This window comes from Trichoderma virens (assembly GCF_000170995.1).
Source record: "Trichoderma virens Gv29-8 chromosome Unknown TRIVIscaffold_81, whole genome shotgun sequence".
NCBI lineage: Eukaryota > Fungi > Ascomycota > Sordariomycetes > Hypocreales > Hypocreaceae > Trichoderma > Trichoderma virens.
The window spans coordinates 60,648-79,063 of record NW_014013668.1 but is presented as its reverse complement, the minus strand read 5'-3'; the positions used below and the strand labels follow the sequence as shown (position 1 = coordinate 79,063).

General features: G+C 47.6%; 9 protein-coding genes across 9 annotated transcripts; 6 read left to right on the top strand and 3 right to left on the bottom strand.

Annotated features, from left to right (window-relative positions):
- Positions 1–46: 46 nt before the first annotated feature.
- Positions 47–1,011, bottom strand: TRIVIDRAFT_47778 (uncharacterized protein; the record flags this gene model as incomplete). The annotated part of the gene is made up of 2 exons (XM_014098713.1): positions 47–710; positions 773–1,011. The coding sequence occupies 2 exons, from the start codon at positions 1,009–1,011 to the stop codon at positions 47–49; spliced, it is 903 nt and encodes a 300-aa protein (XP_013954188.1).
- A 237-nt stretch (positions 1,012–1,248) lies between these two features.
- Positions 1,249–3,318, top strand: TRIVIDRAFT_77197 (uncharacterized protein; the record flags this gene model as incomplete). Its single annotated transcript, XM_014098712.1, has 2 exons — positions 1,249–1,674; positions 1,742–3,318. The coding sequence occupies 2 exons, from the start codon at positions 1,304–1,306 to the stop codon at positions 3,270–3,272; spliced, it is 1,902 nt and encodes a 633-aa protein (XP_013954187.1).
- A 466-nt stretch (positions 3,319–3,784) lies between these two features.
- TRIVIDRAFT_155229 (uncharacterized protein) lies at positions 3,785–4,911 on the top strand (the record flags this gene model as incomplete). The annotated part of the gene is made up of 2 exons (XM_014098711.1): positions 3,785–4,214; positions 4,277–4,911. The coding sequence occupies 2 exons, from the start codon at positions 3,785–3,787 to the stop codon at positions 4,909–4,911; spliced, it is 1,065 nt and encodes a 354-aa protein (XP_013954186.1).
- A 469-nt stretch (positions 4,912–5,380) lies between these two features.
- TRIVIDRAFT_68568 (uncharacterized protein) lies at positions 5,381–7,357 on the top strand (the record flags this gene model as incomplete). Its single annotated transcript, XM_014098710.1, has 4 exons — positions 5,381–5,777; positions 5,831–6,952; positions 7,006–7,303; positions 7,351–7,357. 4 exons carry the CDS (start codon positions 5,381–5,383, stop codon positions 7,355–7,357), a joined length of 1,824 nt encoding a protein of 607 aa, XP_013954185.1.
- A 106-nt stretch (positions 7,358–7,463) lies between these two features.
- TRIVIDRAFT_155252 (uncharacterized protein) lies at positions 7,464–8,309 on the top strand (the record flags this gene model as incomplete). The annotated part of the gene is made up of 1 exon (XM_014098709.1): positions 7,464–8,309. One exon carries the CDS (start codon positions 7,464–7,466, stop codon positions 8,307–8,309), a length of 846 nt encoding a protein of 281 aa, XP_013954184.1.
- A 306-nt stretch (positions 8,310–8,615) lies between these two features.
- TRIVIDRAFT_48293 (uncharacterized protein) lies at positions 8,616–9,619 on the bottom strand (the record flags this gene model as incomplete). Its single annotated transcript, XM_014098708.1, has 2 exons — positions 8,616–9,334; positions 9,439–9,619. 2 exons carry the CDS (start codon positions 9,617–9,619, stop codon positions 8,616–8,618), a joined length of 900 nt encoding a protein of 299 aa, XP_013954183.1.
- A 988-nt stretch (positions 9,620–10,607) lies between these two features.
- Positions 10,608–13,564, top strand: TRIVIDRAFT_68566 (uncharacterized protein; the record flags this gene model as incomplete). Its single annotated transcript, XM_014098707.1, has 5 exons — positions 10,608–10,953; positions 11,156–11,236; positions 11,324–12,299; positions 12,420–12,677; positions 12,820–13,564. The coding sequence occupies 5 exons, from the start codon at positions 10,608–10,610 to the stop codon at positions 13,562–13,564; spliced, it is 2,406 nt and encodes an 801-aa protein (XP_013954182.1).
- Positions 13,565–14,072: 508 nt separating this feature from the next.
- On the bottom strand, positions 14,073–15,071 carry TRIVIDRAFT_48257 (uncharacterized protein; the record flags this gene model as incomplete). Its single annotated transcript, XM_014098706.1, has 1 exon — positions 14,073–15,071. One exon carries the CDS (start codon positions 15,069–15,071, stop codon positions 14,073–14,075), a length of 999 nt encoding a protein of 332 aa, XP_013954181.1.
- A 1,214-nt stretch (positions 15,072–16,285) lies between these two features.
- On the top strand, positions 16,286–18,255 carry TRIVIDRAFT_203071 (uncharacterized protein; the record flags this gene model as incomplete). The annotated part of the gene is made up of 3 exons (XM_014098705.1): positions 16,286–16,328; positions 16,370–16,422; positions 16,708–18,255. The coding sequence occupies 3 exons, from the start codon at positions 16,286–16,288 to the stop codon at positions 18,253–18,255; spliced, it is 1,644 nt and encodes a 547-aa protein (XP_013954180.1).
- Positions 18,256–18,416: the final 161 nt, after the last annotated feature.

The window sequence follows — 18,416 nt, the reverse complement described above, 5'->3', positions numbered from 1 at the left end:
ATGCATTGAACTGGATATTGTACAAATTATACATGTCGTTATTGATTTACATGACGCCTGACAACGATTCAACAGTGATTCCGCTCTCTGGATCATTCAGCTTGGCGTTCAAACTCAGCGCCGGACCATTTGTTGTGCTCAAAATGACCTCGTGCACTTCCTTCGAAACCTCCTCAGAAATCTCGGCGCATTCCGATTTGACCTTCTTCAGCAGCGCCTGGATGTTGGCCTTGAGCTGATCAGGCGTGTGACCAAGTTGTCCAATGGCCATTCGAACGACACCCTGCCTCTCTCGATAATCCGCAGCACCGGCTGAGTCGCGAATGGATTTTACCACGTCGTTTACGATCGTCTTCATCCTCTTGCTGGGCATGAGACCCTTGGGACCAAGAATTTTTCCCAGACCGGCCTTGTTTAGCGCTTTCTCGCTGTTTTCATGGCAAATTAGACGATCGAAGTCAATCTTTTCCTGGCGGATAGCCTCAAACAGAGTCTCTTCTCCAACGGCGACCGCACCGGCGGCGGTGGCAGCAGTCGCGATATCGCTGCCTTCGGGGCAAATAACGGCGATTTGCCAGTCGCTCTGTACGGGGTGCGGCAGTCTGATGCTGTTCTTAATGACGGGACCATTTCTGGCCGTCTTCAAATTGATGTGAATCTCATATTTGATCGCAGCGGGAGGCTGGCCGACTTCCACGGCTCGGAGAACTCTGTAAGATTCGAGTCAGTGAATCTGAACAATGGTCCTTTCTTGCAGACCAGTGAGCAATACCGCATAGCATCACATAGTGTGTACTGGGGAAATTCCCTCTTCTCCAAGTTGTGTCGCTTGAAATCCTTCGGAACAACCTTCTTCTTCGTCGTCTTCTTTGTCCGCACCACGGAGGCTTGTCGGGACTGAACCAGCGCTGGTGCTAGGAATCGGGGTATCAGAGGCACGGCCGGTCGTATTGATGGCTGGGAGAGCGTCAGCTTGGCCACAGAGGCCAAACACCGGTCAATTGGTGCCATTTTCGCGGTTGGATCTGGATCGGAGCGCAGCTCAAGATGGAATTTCAGTCTTGCGCCAGACTCTCTAACCTCGCCATATTCTGCTGTGTCGTGCCTCGAAAATTAGGCTAAAAATTTAGCAGCCGCTGTATCGATAAGAAAATGTGTGGCACGATTGACTGGCCCCTCGTCCTTGCTAAGCTCAGCCCCTCCATTCCCCCCACCAGAGCCGAAAATCATTGCTTGAGTCACGAGGAGCTTGTCTTGCTTCTGCTGTTTTCATTGCATTCTTGTATCGAAATAAGCTGAGAAAATGAAGCACGAGGAGCTTGACGCCATCTCCGCCAAGTTGGCCGGTGACTTCCGCACCATTGAGCCGTTCCTGAGGGACTTGGACAAGCACCTGACGCTGCGATCCTACCTCGAGGGCTACGCTCTTGGAGACCTGGAGACCAAGATCTGGCAGACTCTCCGAGCCAACAAGGTCGCCATTGGCTTCATCCGCAAGAATGGCCTCCCTAACCTGACCCGATGGTTCACCTTTATCGAGCAGTCTCACCCTGAGATTCAGGAGGCCACCAAGGCCGACGCTGCTGCCAAAGCCACCAAGGGCGGCGCCAACTACAACCTCGCCCTCCAGGATACCGACAAGGGCGTCGTTACTCGATTCCTGCCTGAGCCTTCGTATGATATACGCCTTTCCTTTTGTTTAAACTCACATGCGTTACAGTATATCTAACTCTTTTGCTAGCGGCTACCTTCACATCGGACACGCCAAGGCTGCTCTTCTCAGCGACTACTTCGGCCATGTTGCTTACAAGGGCCAGATGCGCCTTCGACTCGACGACACCAACCCTGCCAAGGAGAAGGAGGAGTTCCAGGATGCCATTGTGGAGGATCTCGCTCTTATGGGTATCAAGCCCGACAGCTTGACCTACACCTCTGACTACTTCGACTACCTGTATGACATGTGCAAGAAGCTCATCTCTATGGGCCAAGCCTACGCCGATGACACCGACCAGGAAACCATGCGTAGCCAGAGAATGGACGGAATCCCTTCGAAGCACCGTGACCGAACCGTCGAGGAGACCCTGCGAATTTTTGAGGAGATGAAGGTGGCATCCCCAGAGGGTATTGCGCACTGCATTCGTGCCAAGATCTCCTTTGACAACCCCAACAAGGCCATGCGCGATCCTGTCATCTACCGATGCAACATCGAAAACATTCACCACCGCACTGGCAACAAATGGAAGATGTACCCCATGTACGACTTTGCATGCCCTGTTGTTGATAGCTACGAGGGAGTCACTCATGCTCTGAGATCTACTGAGTACACCGACCGAAACCCTCAGTACCAATGGTTCATCGATACCCTTCAACTGCGCCAGGTTCACATGTGGGACTTCTCCAGAATCAACTTTGTCAAGACCTTCTTGTCCAAGCGCAAGCTGGCGAAGCTGGTTGACGCTGGAAAGGTCTGGGGCTGGGATGACCCTAGAATGCCCACCATTCGCGGTATTCGACGACGTGGAATGACCATCGAAGCGCTGCGTGACTTCATCATCAAGCAGGGCCCCAGCCGAAACGTGGTCAATATGGACTGGACCACCTTCTGGGCCAACAACAAGAAGGTTATCGACCCTGTCGTCCCCCGATTCACAGCTCTTCTGAGCAAGGACCTGGCCAACGTTGCCGTGACCGGATCTGAGGCTCCCTCTGCTGTTGCTGTCGAGGAGCGCCCCAAGCACCCCAAGAATGCAAGCGTTGGCATGAAGAAGGTTGTGTTCTCGCCCACTCTTTACATCGACCAGGCCGATGCCAAGAGCTTCAAGGCAGACGAGGAAATCACTCTGATGGGCTGGGGCAATGCCTTTGTTCGAGACATTTCCACATCCGATGGCCCCATCACAAACTTCAAGCTCGAGCTCAACTTGAAGGGAGACTTCAAGACTACTGAGAAGAAGATTACATGGCTGTCTGCCGAGGGCTTCAAGCTGGTCCCCGCTGAACTGTGGGAGTTTGACTACCTCATCACCAAGGACAAGCTTGAGGAAGACGACAACTTCGAGGACTTCCTGAACCCCAACACGGCCAGCATGGAGGATGCCGTCTGCGATGCCGGCGTTGGCGAGCTGAAGAAGGACGACATTATCCAGCTTGAGCGAAGAGGATTCTACAGAGTAGACAAGGGTATGAATGACTGGGCAGAGGGCGAGGCTGGATTGAAGGGACCAAGAGTGGTCCTGTTTAGCATCCCTACCGGAAAGACTGGTCCTAAATAAGAGAGCATATAGCAAAATGAAAATGAGGCGAAGTAAGTCTGCTTTGAATGCATTTTGTCCAAATAAGCGACCCTAAATTAAAGTGAAGAATAAATGTACTGCTCGTCGATGATAGGCTGTATTTGCAGGTAGCACGCAAACCGTAGCCATATGCAGCTGATAGGGCAATGGCCAATCATTATTGCAGGTGGTAAGGGCAGGGGGCCACAGGCTCATCCTCATCTTCTGGAAATAGAGCACCGTTCCATCCTTGATGCTTTCTTTACGCAGCACTTCATGTCTGCCAAAGTTCCGCCAACTTCACCAAGTTAAACAGTTATGATGCATTCAGATTACACTATTGCACATCCCGTTTCGGTTGATGCCAGGGTGTCGCTATATTGAACGTTCCTTGCGATCTGCCCAATACAGTTTTCAGCCACCTCAGTCGCGCCCAACCAAGTTCCGGTATCATGTCTATGGAAAACAGGAAACGCCTCACGACGGCAAGTGAGGAACCGACTGCGAAGCGCATGCAGGTGGATGCGGCATCGGATTTCCCTGCCGCTCTTCCAACACTTTGCGATGACTTTGAGGCCTGCAGTCTGACGAATAGTACATTTACTGTGGGATGGATCTGCGCTTTGGCAATCGAGCTTACCGCGTCTGTGGCGATGCTTGATGAAAGATTTCCAAGCCTCCCGCAGAGTCTAGGTGATTCAAATACCTATACTCTAGGGCGGATTGGGGACCATAATGTTGTTTTGGCCTGCCTTCCAGCAGGGACAACAGGCACAAATGCTGCGGCGACGGCAGCTACCAATATGATGCGCAGCTTTCCGAATATTCGCTTTGGCTTGATGGTAGGCATTGGAGGAGGAGCTCCAGCCAAGCCCAGCAACAATCCGCGCGACGATATCCGGCTTGGGGACGTGGTTGTTAGCTGTCCTACAGTTGATTCTGGTAAGAAAATGTGTACATGCCTTACGCGTTCAGGATATTAGGCCTAATATCATTCATTATAGGCGGCGTCCTGCAATATGACTTTGGCAAAACCATGAGCGAGGGCAAATTCGTTCAAACGGGCGTACTAAACAAGACATCCCTGGCATTGAGGACTGGTGTTTCAGCATTGCGAGCCCATCATGGGATGGAAGATAGCCAAATCCCTCAATTTATTGCTTCCATCCTCCAGTCCAACGAGAAGATGCGCGAAGAATTTAGTCACCCAGGCCTAGAGCACGATCAGTTATTCCGGGAGGACTACAATCATATTGAAGGTCAATCAAGCTGTGATACTTGTGACAAAGAATTTCTACTGGTTCGCAAACCTCGCGCAGATACGCACCCTGTTGTCCATTATGGCCTCATTGGTTCAGCCAATCAAGTGATGAAGCATGGCATAACTCGAGAGAGGCTCCGGCAAGAAAAGGGTATTCTCTGCTTTGAGATGGAAGCCGCGGGACTCATGGATATTCTCCCTTGCCTCGTCATTCGGGGCATTTGCGATTATGCGGACTCACATAAAAACAAGAGCTGGCAGCCATATGCAGCGGCGGCCGCTGCTGCATACGCCAAAGAAATACTATGGCTCATTCCTGCAGTTGAAGTAGCCTCAATCGCTCTTAGCGCTACTACTAAACTTGTATGTGTATCATGAGCGACGGTGATGAAGACATATAGAATTATATGCTAATTTCCTCTTCGCATAGGAATTGTTTCAGTCTATCATTCATGAGTCAAGTCTTGAGCAATTGCTTCATCTTTTGCCAGTAGTAGAACAAAGCAACCACGCATCCTCAATTCCGAAGATTGAGCCCGATGATCCCAAGTTCTCTTGGGTATTCAGAAACATTGACTATAAATCCTGGAGATCTAACGAAGGCCCTCTAGTTCTTTGTCTCTCCAGTTCTCTAGCTCACCATTTATCTCAAATCTCATCCTACATTGTGAGCCAAGAAAAGAAAGCTAACCGCCCTGTTCTATACTTTTTCTTCTCACAAGTAGAAAATGGCGAGTTGAATGAGAGCAAACATGTTGGAGGAACGAAAATTACACTCCGCAGTGCCGTAATTTACGCATTTCTTAGGCAGATACTACACTATTCGCCGATTGAGGAAAGGATAATTATGATGCGACGCTTTTTGGGTGGCCTGGTCCAAAGTGCCATCGAAAATCAGGCTTTTCAAACCGCGACAGCGCCTGATCGGATAGATATTCGCTTCGACAAAAAGAACCCATCAAAAAGTTTACAGAATCTTCTTGAGAATGCGGCTACGGAAGATATTTTGACCATGTTCAAAGACACTCTGCTTCGTGCGACACCACAACCATTCTTAGTTGTCTTTGATGGAATAGAAAAATCTTATCAAGGTGGCCGACTTCTCCAACTCGTCGGGATACTCATAAACAAACTACGGGAACAAAACTCAAATATCAAGGTACTGCTTGCAGGTCCGACACCATGTGACATCAAGGGCCTCTCACGAGATAGCTTGTTTGTTGAATATGATAAGGAGCGAAAAGGTTTGTAATTAGCGTGTCCCTGCCTTGAATCATACTGACAATAATGTACATAGAATGCTTATCTAGCCTCCGATTCGAGAACACGCGTTATGAAAAGATTTCACCAGAACATAGCGGCTCATTCGAGTGGATTTGGACACATGATGAGTATAAGAGCTGGTCCATTTCTGAAACTTCCCGACTTCTCTATATACAAGGCAAACCTGGTAGTGGCAAAAGCACTCTCATGAAATATTTTGACTCCAATCTCCAAACCTGGGAGCCAGCTGCAAAACAAGCAATCGTGGCAAAGTTCTTTTACAGTCATAGAGAGGGCGAGCTTCAACGAAGCCATTATAACATGCTTCTCTCGCTTCTATATGATATTTTGCATCAGGACGAGGCTTTCTTTTACCATAATTGTCAAACCGAGTTTCGCGCTCATCATCACGCTCAGTTTCACTCCGGCGAGAAATGGGATTATGCATCCTTAAAGAGAGTTCTGAGATCATTGCAAAACTACTCGACACCAAAGGCAATCTACTTCATCATTGATGCAGTTGATGAGTCTGAGGAGGCAGACAGACGTGATATTCTGAATCTGCTTTGCGAACTGTGTTCTAAGATGAAATATTCTGTCATCAAAATTTTCATTGCAAGTCGACCGGTGGCACAGTTAGAAGCCCGTCGAGACCCATTTCTGAACTTCATTAGGCTACAAGATGAAACTGCATCCGATATTTCCAACTACACCCACTCTTTACTTGATGGTCATGACCTTACTCCAGCGATTGCATATATGATTGACAATGCTCAAGGAGTTTTTCTTTGGGTCAAACTTGTTGGCGAGGAACTGCTAAGGTTCCACGAAGATGGATACTCTGAGCAAGATATACTTGACATGCTTAAACAGCTTCCGACGGAGCTTGAGGAACTTTACGGACTCATGTTGGATAAAATGAGAGGAAATAAGTCATGTCTATCCTATGGATTGAGAATGTTTCGATTCATTCTTTTTGCACAGCAACCTCTTACAGTGGATGAACTACTCCATTTTCTGGCCATTCCAGACAACCTTGAGCCCGGTTGGAGATTCAGTCTTTCTGATGAGTCTTTTCAGAAACGCATTCCATCATCTGAGAGAATCATCATCTCTTGCGGTGGTAACTTTATAGAAATTAAACAACAGCAGGATGGTATTCACACAATTGTGCCCACTTTTTGTGCATATTAAGCTAATGGCTCATAGGACGTAGGATCGTCCAAGTTATACATCAAACTGCCTACGAGTTTCTCCTCAATCCTTCCGGAATTGTCGCGCAATCAGAGTTTCGGATTGATAAAGAATATGCGCATATTTGCATCGCCATAACTTGCATCCGATATCTAATGGTTTGCGCAACCAGCACCTCTCTATTAGCGAGACTGCCGAATTCTAAACATTGGAATTCGGACCACTACGAGCACTATGTCAAGTACCTCGATAAAAGACCGCTAGCATCATATACTGCCTGCTTCCTCAAACACCATATCGATGGTTGTTCAGAGTATGTGAGCAAAAATAATAATATGCAACACCTCGTTACTCAATTAGCCGTTGAATGTACCCACGATCCTCTCGGTTTCTTGCTAGAGAGCTGGGATGGTTCACGTTTGGAGCCAGATTGTTTGAGAGAAAGAAAAAGTGGAATGCTGCTTGCTGCTGCTATGGGCGCATTCAATGGCTTGGTTGAAGTGCTGATATCAGTCGGGGTGGACGTTGATATCCAGGATAGGTCTGGCCGCAGACCTCTTTTAGGAGCTGCCGGGAACGGGCATGAATCCACTGTGCGGCTGCTGCTTGAAGGGGGCGCAGACACTGAGCTTCACGATTCTCTTGGCCGGACGCCTCTCTCGTGGGCCGCCGGGAATGGGCATGTGGAAACAATAAAACTGCTACGCTCAGTAGGTGCTAACTTTGAGGCCAAGGACAGTTCTGGTCGCACACCACTTTCATGGGCCGCTGGGAACGGGCATGAGGCCGCAGTAAAACTGTTACTCGAAAAAGGGGCCATAAGTGAGGCTGGGGACAGTTCTGGTAGCACACCACTTGTGTGGGCTGCTATGAATGGGCACCAGGCTGCTGCCGAGGCGCTTCTTCGGAAAGGCGCCAAAATTGGAGCTGAAGGCAATCTTGGTCGTACACCGCTATTGTGGGCTACCATAAATGGGCATCAAGCCACTGTCGATATTCTTCTCCGGAATGGTGCCAATATTAATGTTGCGGACGAATGGGCCGGCCGGACGCCTCTCTCGTGGGCTGCCATGAATGGAGACCAAGCCATTACCAAGCTGCTTCTTGAAAAGGGAGCCAAAGGTGAAGCTAAGGACATTTACGGGCATACACCACTATCGTGGGCTGCTATGAATGGACATCAAGCCATTGTTGAGCTGCTTCTCAATGTTAAAGCCCAGAGGCAGTTAGACATTGAGTCGACTGTATCATTGGCTTCCATAAGTGGAAAGTCTGCTATCGTTGAGCTGCTTCTAAAGAATGATGCCGTTAAGCGCTGAGACATCGACGGAACTATTATTCGCTGCTTAGAATGAGTACCTGAATATCATCATTGTCATAGGGGGATGACTAAATCAGAAAATATGCATCTTATCATGATAGAAGAGATGGAAACAAAGCGGCGATTTTATTCACTATTTAATGACTCTTTGGAAACCATATGGCTCTAAGCGGAGTGCTTTGCATGATATTCACTTTTTAGTAAGCTTTGCAATTTAATCGTATTGTATTATATATTATTCTATAAACATTCTTCATGTTTCAATCGAACGCACGCTAGTCTGGACTTCTGATTAAGAATAGATTCAGTTGGGTAGACAAGTTAGCATATCGCGCAGTTTCTCCAGCACCACGGCCTGCTTGTCATTCGATGCCGTAGTCTTGTCCTGGGCGTTGCCGACACTGACAGCAACGAAACATCCCCCGTGTGTAATCACGGTCAGTTCAGTAGGCAAGCGCCTACCACCACAGAATTCGACATCTGGGGGGGAGATGATACCAGGATTGATACGGCTAAGAACCCACTTGAAGTTGGAAAGGTTAGTGCAGTTACCTTCGACTTTAGGGAAGTTGACGTTGAGGAAGACATCTGGGGGAAGATACGGAGCTCCCGCGGAGAGGATCTTGTTGGTCAACTGAGCAGCGAGTTGGCCATATAGGACGCTACGAAGAGGCACCGGTTCCACATCGAATGGCAGTCTGCCAACGGATGCTGCAGAGAAGGCTATGGAGGGGATGCCAGCGAGGGCAGCAAACGTCGCAGCGTTCACGGTTCCTGAGAATGGTAGCTGAACAAAGACATTTGTGCCGACGTTGATACCAGAAACGGCAAAATCGGGGGCAGAGCCGTCCCAGAGTTGTGGACCAAAGGTCTCGATGCCATATTTCATAGAGGTGACGGGAAAGGAGTTGACCCAATTGAGATCAGGGCGGGTGGCATTGTGGCCTGTGGTGCTGCCGCTGCCGACGCAGGAATTATACTGGCAGGCATCATCGCGTGGGATTGGTGGTGAGTCGTTGGAGCCTATATTCCTCATATGTTAAGGGGTGATATTACAACATGTATGTATATGCATCGTTTGCAGGCTAGGCGAAATGAAGATGAGGATGAGGATGAGATATACCTACCGGTTCCTGACTGGTCCTCGGCAGGCGCGGATAGCACGACGTCATGGCCAGAGGCTATTAACGCGTCGTTGAAGGATCGGATATACGATTCAGCCCAGCCATCGTCGTTGGACTGGACTATGCGAGCACACTGAGCGGCCAGCGCCGGGATGAAGGCGGCGAGGCAAGCAGAGGCTCTCATGGCGAGGAGTACGAGATTATGGGGATTGGGGTAGCTGCGGGAGATTGGCGCGTTCTTCAGGAAGAAACATGCACAATCTATGAGTAATTGATGATTGAGAGCAAATTTATAGATGAAATCTAAGAGTGACGCGTCAACGATGAATGAGTTTGAGGCTGTCCGAGTAATGTGGATAAAGGATGAAGTCAATCTTGGGGCGGATTTAGCGGGTGTGTCCAGGTACCTGTAAGCAAATTAGTGGGTGATTGAACCAAAACTCAGCTCACCCTACACCTTAGGTGGGCTCAAAAAATACAACTTGATTCTATCAGAAAATGAAGACGACCTTTTATCCTTTTATCTAGTGACATTATACACATTTCTCTTTATGCCCCCCTTTACGGGAAGAGATATTTTAGCTGGCTACTATTCGCGGCGAGGGTCTGGGCCCAGCCTCTTTGATGCAGAAAGACATAAGTTCCCAAGCACCTGTGAAACATCCAGCTCTCCACCCATAGATGACCTGGAAGTTTATAATGCTACAAGCCCGCTGTTCGGCCCTTTAGATGGATATTTTTTAACGAATTTTGTTTTATGTTGAGTATTGTTTTCAACATGTATTAGCTAATCCAGTACAAGTATTCTGTGCCCAGTTAAAGTCTACCGCCCCTCGGCAAAAGAACAATATCGACATTCCTCAGTACATACAGGTAGACAACAAGACTCAACTCCAGTACAACAGTCAAATCAACAATCAGGATCAATTTTCATCTAAATGAGAATTGAACGGAATAATCGAGTTCCCGAAGGCCCTAATCGCATGATTGATCGAGCCATCGCCTATATATACTCTCTCCCTCCCCTTTCCTTTCTTCTCCCCAACATCTTCTGAGCAATGCGCTGTTCTGGGAGCCACCATCTCTCAGTTAGATCCGTTATAACTCAGCTTCAAGCCGATTCATACCCACAATTCGTTGGACGACTTCGAACCTCTTCCTTCTAACTCGCCATGCCCCCGACCAAGAGGACCAGCTTGGGCCAACCGACCCTTAATAGGAAGAGACACAAGGGAGAAAGCAGCCACTATGAGTTTGTGGCCGTGAGAAGACTTCACCCGGAACATGAGATCAAAGACTGGCAGAGAACCTCATCCTTTGGCCACTTCAAGGCTGAGGGACCGAAGCAAGGCTCAAGACGCCCCTCCAAGGCCAAATCCGAGTGGACTAAGCTTGGCCACATTTCTGGTGTTTACGTTTTGCACGACTGGTCATCAAGTGTAAGCTCAACAGCAGAATTGGCTGCTTACACCACATTCAATAGCATTCCTTCTATGTCGGCATTCTGCGACAATGTTGGTAAGAAATCCAATCCACTTCCTGGGCTATCTCTTCATTTTAGTTTCATCTAAATGAGATTGGGGTCAGCCGATTCAATTTAGATCTTAATGAGATTGAGATCAACAAATTTGATCTAGATCTTAATGAACTCAGCCCTTTCCCTCTCACTTTTTCGAAGCCCTTTTCTGTTTACCGTAAACAATTGACTGACTGCTCATAGTCGCCGATATCAATCATGCCGCCCTTAGAGTCACATACCGAAAATTCACAAACGATGCGATCAAGACCGAAATTGCTTCCGGTAGACTGGGCTAGTCACCCAGAATTCACGATGAGCGATTTGACTCTTGCATTGAGAAATGTTTGGAAGCATGCAAAAAGCTTCCAGACAGCGACGACACTTATCAGCACATGTCACCATCAACTGTTCTGAGACGTGTCAAAGAGGACGTCATGCTCCAAGACCTGTTGGCCATCATTGAAGCTGGATGCAAGAAGCCGACTCTTGTGCCGATCACAGTATCTGTTCTCAAAGGCAAAAACTCCGACAATGATTGTGTCGACGCCACTGCTTTCGTAGCCGTTCATGCGCTGCAAATTCTCATGTTTGCCTCCATCGACTGGGCTCAGGATCGTCCATATAGTCGCGATTTGGCCGTATACGAACACCGATACCCTACCCCTTCAGGCTATTCAGGCTATGGTGGTGGAGAAACGGCCGCAATTGGCCCTTACAGTTTTGAGGATTTCCATCGGGCAGTCTGTTTGTTCTGGATGGCACACACAAGGAGAGAATCACCTCAGAGAAATATTTTAGGCCGCGTTCCAGGAAATGTACCTGCCAATTTCCGAGGCTACTACGACCCAGACGCATGGAAACCCGATTTTGAGGAGGAAAACGATAGCAAGGCTCGTTTTGCTGCTGATCAAGGGATGCATTTGCAATCCATACACGAAGAGTTTCTTGCTGTGGCAGAACACAAGTCAACAGGCATTATACCACAAGCGCCCACCAATCTGCCACAGTTATCGCCAATCAATTCTCAGGGAATAGCGGGTGATGAACTCTTCGAATTGTATGCAATGGCGGCGAATGCAATGGATGTTGAGGTCGCCCGAAAAGGCAACGATCCCAACGACTTGGGTGCAGATTTATACAATGATCTTCCGGAGATGCTTACCTCTGACTTTAAAACCTTGTTTACGGTTTTGAACAAAAAGTTTGGCCAGTCATCCTTAGCTTCAAATGCTGAACTAACAAGGAGAGCTATTGATTCGTTTATGTCCCTGGTCGAAGACGACGTAGTCGTTACTGGCTCGGATTTGGAACTGGCTCCCATGGAAATATTTACAGAAGAACTCAGGTACGACAGTAAATCAGCCGCCATGGTAAAGAAGCATGGAGAAACAATGGCGATTTCTGGTGCATACTGTGAAGGAGTGCTTGGTGCGCATGATGTTCGCAACATCCAATTACTTGACAGAGGTGCAGATAAGCTCTTTGGGTCTGACAAGGCTCTTGCGGCGTCGCAACTGCAGCAGCTCAGAGATGGTACTGGACTCGACCACGATATTATCGCTGGAGTTGAGCATGTGAAGGCATTGGCCACGCATTCTGTTCATGGAGGGCTTGATTTCTTCTTCTCCAAGTCCATAATGGACCCGAATATCCCGGCGCCTATTTTGCCCCAGCAATGGCTGAGGTGGTTGCTGGGCGGAAGCCCGATCATGACGAGGGTGTTGTAATTATGCCGTGAATATGTGCATAAGAGAGGAGAGCGAGTTGCCGTCTTTTGCGAGACTCCTTGGGTGCAATAGTAAGTGAACTTCCCGAGACAAACGTTTACTCAAGACATTTGGCCCAGCGCTAACGTCGATGTTTAGGATTACATTTGCTACGATGGAGATGGCTGGATTTAAGGTCAACACGATTCGCTCATCTGATAAGTCTACAAAGAGAGCGAAGCTAGTCGCAGAGTTCACAGACCCAACCTCGAACTGCGAGATATTTCTCACCGACGTCCACACCATCACAGTAGAAGCCAATCTCCAAGCATGCTGCAGCAAGGGCATTATGATGAGTTACCCCCACGATGCAGAGATTCTCAAGCAAGTGCACCGCAGCCTTCGGATTGGACAGACACAGCCAGTGACTTGCCATATGCTCAAGGCGGCAAACTCTTTCAACGACCATCAAGAGAGACTTTGCATGTCCCAGTGGGCAAAGAAAATGCCAGCTGAGATGGTGATAGAGAACTGGTATCCCGACAATATTCGAGAGATGATCATTTACGAATTCTTGCTTGCTTATTTTGGGCAACCGTTTAACCGATATGCGTGGGTTTTGCTCCAAGATTGGGATCCAGCCAACTTCTCCTACAACAGCGACCATACGGTAAAAATAGGCCATGCCATCACTTGTGTTGCCATGATGTGCGTATCTGCAAAGGACAAGGAGTCGCATATCCTTTGGACCCAGTTATCGAAAGATCTGGTATCGAGCTTGATCAAGTTTGTGGAGGGGATGAGTGTTGAGGAAGTGAGAGGACTGACATTGAAGGAGCAAGGAGAGCTTGCAGATGAATTCTTGATGAAACTTCTGGAAGGTGCTAAAGCCTTTGCAGATTAGAGCTGAGACGGTAGAATACGAGAGTTTGCAAATGAAGAAGAGACGAGTTAGAGATGGAGTAGAGAAGCGACGAATCCTGATGGGACTCTGAGGAAGTGGAGGAAGAGGAACTTAAGAAATTGGACGGGAAGGGAAAATAGCTTAGCAGATAAAGTAACTGCAACCTGTTAAAGATGTGTGTAAATGCTAGCTCTAGAAAAGGATATTGAACACCGTAAAGCTTGGTAACGTGTGCATGATTATCTTGGGATGTGAATTGCAGACCTTGAATCACTTGGATTCATGAGAAGAGATGCCAAACAATATTATCATTTGCATTGATAACTGTACTACATGTGGCCCTTGAAGCTCACAATTCATGCTCAATCAAAAGGAACTGGAATGCTACTGCATGAAAATTCATTACGTCTCTGTATTCGTCCGATCAAATTCCTGCTGATGAAAATCCCCTCAAATGCCTCCATCGATATGCTTCACTGGTTGACTGCACCACAATCAATGCAACAACTTACTCCTCGCTGTCGTACAGCTCCCTCACACGGCCAGGCGCGTTGTTGACGAGACCCTCGTCGCTTGAATACAGCTCGGGGCTGTATACAGATGCCTTCCACACGGGGTCCAAGGCAGAGCTCTCGGTTCCAAGATCGTGCCAAACGGTGACTCTGATTCCATGAGTCGATGCCTTGACGGTGAAGTCGGTGCAGCAGTAATGGCAGTGGCTGCGGAACTCGTGCTGCTTATTGTCGAGGGCCTTTTCTACCGCCGTGTTGAACTGGGAGAAAGGATAATATGCTTCTCCCTCCCCCAGACAGCTCTGGTGCTGGCAGACAAATTCGCCAAAGAGGGGCTCTTTGTGGATTGGCTGTGCCTTCTGCCGGTATTCGAAGATGCACTTAAGGAGGAATCTGCCATCGACGACACGAGGGGTGATCTTGACCATCTGGGAAACTTTGATGCCTTTGTGCAAGTACGACAGGGAATATGAGTGGGCGGCCATGAGACTCCTCAGGTACTGTTGCTGTACGGAGGATGTTTCGTTGTACAGCCTGGTGTACTTCAAGGCCAGCTGGACATGGCGTCGTCCCAGGCGGTAACATTCCCCAGAAATCAGCCTCAGAGACAAGTTGTGCTTGGACCGATACAGGTCGCCAACAGGGCAATTGAGAGCTGGCCTTGAAGGGGTGTCGGCCAGGTCGACGTCGTGCTGGCACAAGCACTGCTCGCAGACCCATTGGTTGAGAGTCTCTCGGGATCTGCGAGCGAGATACTCGAACTTCTCCTCTCGGAACTCTTCTTCGTCCTTGGAGAATGGGATAAGGCCGACCGAATTAAATATTGGCCGGCACGTCTGGGCGAAGACGATCTTGTCGACGGTGGGCATGGCATCGGAGAACTCGAGGATGAGTTCAACCGGCATCTTGAGCAAAGCCGCTTTCGCATTGTTGGAGGCGGCTTTCTTTCCTCCCTTCTTCTCGATCGTCTTTCGGAGCGTAGCGCGGGGAGCCATTTCGTTTGAAGGAAAAAAAAAAATGGTAGGTAAAAAGGGATAGCTGATGGAGTTGTCTATTGACTGTCACGATTTGATGCGTAGAGAGACGAGCTTTGGTGTGTATCTGGACAGTGCCGATGCAAGACTTGTGTTTCAGCTGTAAAGTGTCGAAATGGTGTGATAAGAAGAAAAGAAAAAGTAAACAAAGGGGAATTAAAGGGGATGCGAGCCATACTTATAGCAAATGCTAAGTTTTGGTGAGTCAACGCGAATAGAGAGTTCGGACGAAGAAAGCAAACGAAGTGAGTTTGAAGTGAAAAGTGGTGGCGTAAACAGAAAAGGGCCGCCACGATGGTGCTTCGGCGCATTTTCACTTACCAGAATATAAGAAAAATGCATTTTAAGCTCAGGGCCACTGAAAAAAATAAATGTCAAAAGACGCCGGCGTCGATATTGACCTTTGGCTGGAAAAAAGAGGGCTGTTGCAGTGCAGTATTCCAATGTAGAAGATGAAGCCATCCACGGTCAGTATCCGTATTAAGACGCCCCAGATTGTCAATTGGACATGACGCTGGGATGCCTAATTTCTAAACAGCAGATGAAACAAACCACATTCCCAGAATACAGCGATCGATGATGCCTCGTCGTGGAAACCGGGTGTCCAAATAATGTGGGAATGTTTTCACAATCGTTTCACGTTGGCTTCACTCGCAGCTGACACCAGATGGCATGGTAATCAGCCAAAAATTGTCATTACTACTAGGTAGGTTTCAAGTACTTCCCATATGTTACCTCAATTTATATTTCTCGTCTCAAGTCACGCTATCACTTTCTCCTTTGTCCCCATACAGGATTATACCGTGCGCCAACCACCCACATCCTTTGTCAAATGTCGTTTGCAAAAGTGCGCTCTTATGAAAGGGGTTTTTTTTTTCCAAAGTTCTTTGACAATATGTTTCCTGAAACGGTATTAAAGTTTGAGTGACTGCATTTGGAAATTCTCCCACCGTGTTGAGTATTTCCATTCCCACATCACCATGCACCATCAGCAGTCTTATTTTCCCACCTTATGCCACTAATGCCCCGAGTTTTGCAGTTTTATGGGCTGTATTTAAACATTTCAAAGAAATAAAGTACATCTGCGGAAGAGTTCGTGGAAGTAAGCCCATTGCATTTTTTTTATAAAAAAAAAAAAAAGCTTTAATTCCATTTCCAAGGCCATCTCAGCCAACATGTGCTTTGACCATCCGACTTTGCCATACACAAACGCCACTTGTTATCTTAAAGAATTAATTTTCTTTGAAGTCTTGCCACAGTGGAAGATAAATTTGCAGGCGGTTTTACTGTTTTACTTTTGGACACTACTAAGGTGAGTTTGAGGAATCAGATCAACGAATGAGACAGGACGCAATTATCAAGTGGAATATAACTTCGCCAGTAATTCCAAAAAAAGGAAAGTTTACCGGGCATTTACATTAGCCATTACTAACTTTATAATGGCCTCGCTGGCTTGAACTCTTGTATATTAGTTCACTGGATCTTTCTCTCTGTTATAAATGCAGTCCAACCCCTTTCCATTAACTCACGTTTCTTTTTGTTTCTGACAATATCTCCCTTTTCAGCTGCGTAATTCGACCGACTCTTTCTTGTGAAGAATCCAGATCGGAACAACCTCGCTCACAACACTCAATCTACCTTCATTCGCTCTGACCCGAACCGACTCGGCCACTACGCCACTCACAAACTGGCTGCTTCAATGGACGGTTCCCTGATTGGCTCATCTCCTTGGGGGAGTTCAAAACTCTTCAAGTCAGAGTCAGGGTCAGAAAAGGAGACAGTCGAACAACCTGTTCACAGCTTGACCTCAGATGCTTATCTCAACAAATTGACGCGAGTCCGCATGACATCAGCAGCTCTTGATAAGCAGATCAAAGACTTGGCCAAAAAGATGAAACATATGACCAAAAATAAGAAGAAAGAGGAAGACAATAGTGATGCAAAGGCAGAGATACGCTTTCAGTCCGAGTATGCGCAAGCGGTGCTCGGGATTGAGTTCGCAAAAAAGAAGCAAGAGGAGATATTACTAGAGCGTCAAATTGCTCAGAGGGAGAGAGATACCCATGTGATATCACAAAACGAGTTGGAGGAGCGTTATGGGACGTTGAATAGGCGGTATAATTGTGCTGGAGAGGATTTATGGCGCAGCTTGAATAAAAAGCTGCATCTCGAAAACCCTGAGGGAATCATGCTGATGCAACTCGAGCCCAAGCAATTCGACACTTCTGTGATTCCTGAGCTCTTGTGGCCGCTTTATAACACAACACGGGATGATCTGCGCGTTCGGAGAGAGCGTGGCGAGTGGATAGCAGATGATCTGGGTGAGCGAAAAAAGCCTAGCAACTGGATTGCGGATGTTTTCGAATACTATTCAGCCTTCCCGGAGTATCATGGGAGAAAGCCAGAGGGACATACTCGCTGGTGCCATGTTACCGGAATGTGGTATTTTTCTTCTCCACGAGTGGCGCGCATTATTCCATTTCTTATGGATGAGAACAAGTTGGAGGAAATCGTCTTTGGCTCTGAAAGCGAGTCTTTGCAGCGACCTGCGAACGCACTACTTTTGTATCCTAGGATTCAGCATTGGTTGGAACAGTACCAAATCGTCATTGTTCCTGTAGATCGTTCTGAAACACCCATCAAACGATGGCGGACTGAATTCATCTATCCTGGACTGGAAAATACGCATGCCGCCACAGATGAGACAGGGAAAGACATCTACGGGAAGGATGTAGATGGCAGAGAGCTGTCCTTTTTAGGAGAAAGACGACCCTCACCGAGATTTCTCTACTTCCATTTCATAATGGCTCTTATACGTGCTAAAGATTTGGGGCGCGAAAACTGGCAGGAAATTTGGGCTCGTTACTACGAACAGCGCCCATTTCCATCACCCGGAAATTATATGAGGAAGTCTATGCTAAAGGCGTTGGCGACTTATTTTGAAGTTGCCGATATGAAGGTTGTTGAGAGTTGGATGGGTGACCAAGGATTTGATACGCAGCTGCAAATTCGTGATGATCAGGCAAAAGAGTTAGCGAGACGTGTTCATCGGATTATTGATGTGGATGCCACCACTATCGTCGAGCAGTATTCTAGTGATGAAGAGTTGTGTGACAGGTATGGGGATACTGATGATGAAAAATAGATAGTATCAGTTTATTCAACATCCACAATATCATATAGTGAACTATTGCTGTCCATCACATGAAAACTTGGAGGCTCTATATAAGATAATGAGAACGGATGGCGATACTTGCAGATACAATAAGAATGTGGTGATAGCTTAGATATATAGATGTACAAGAA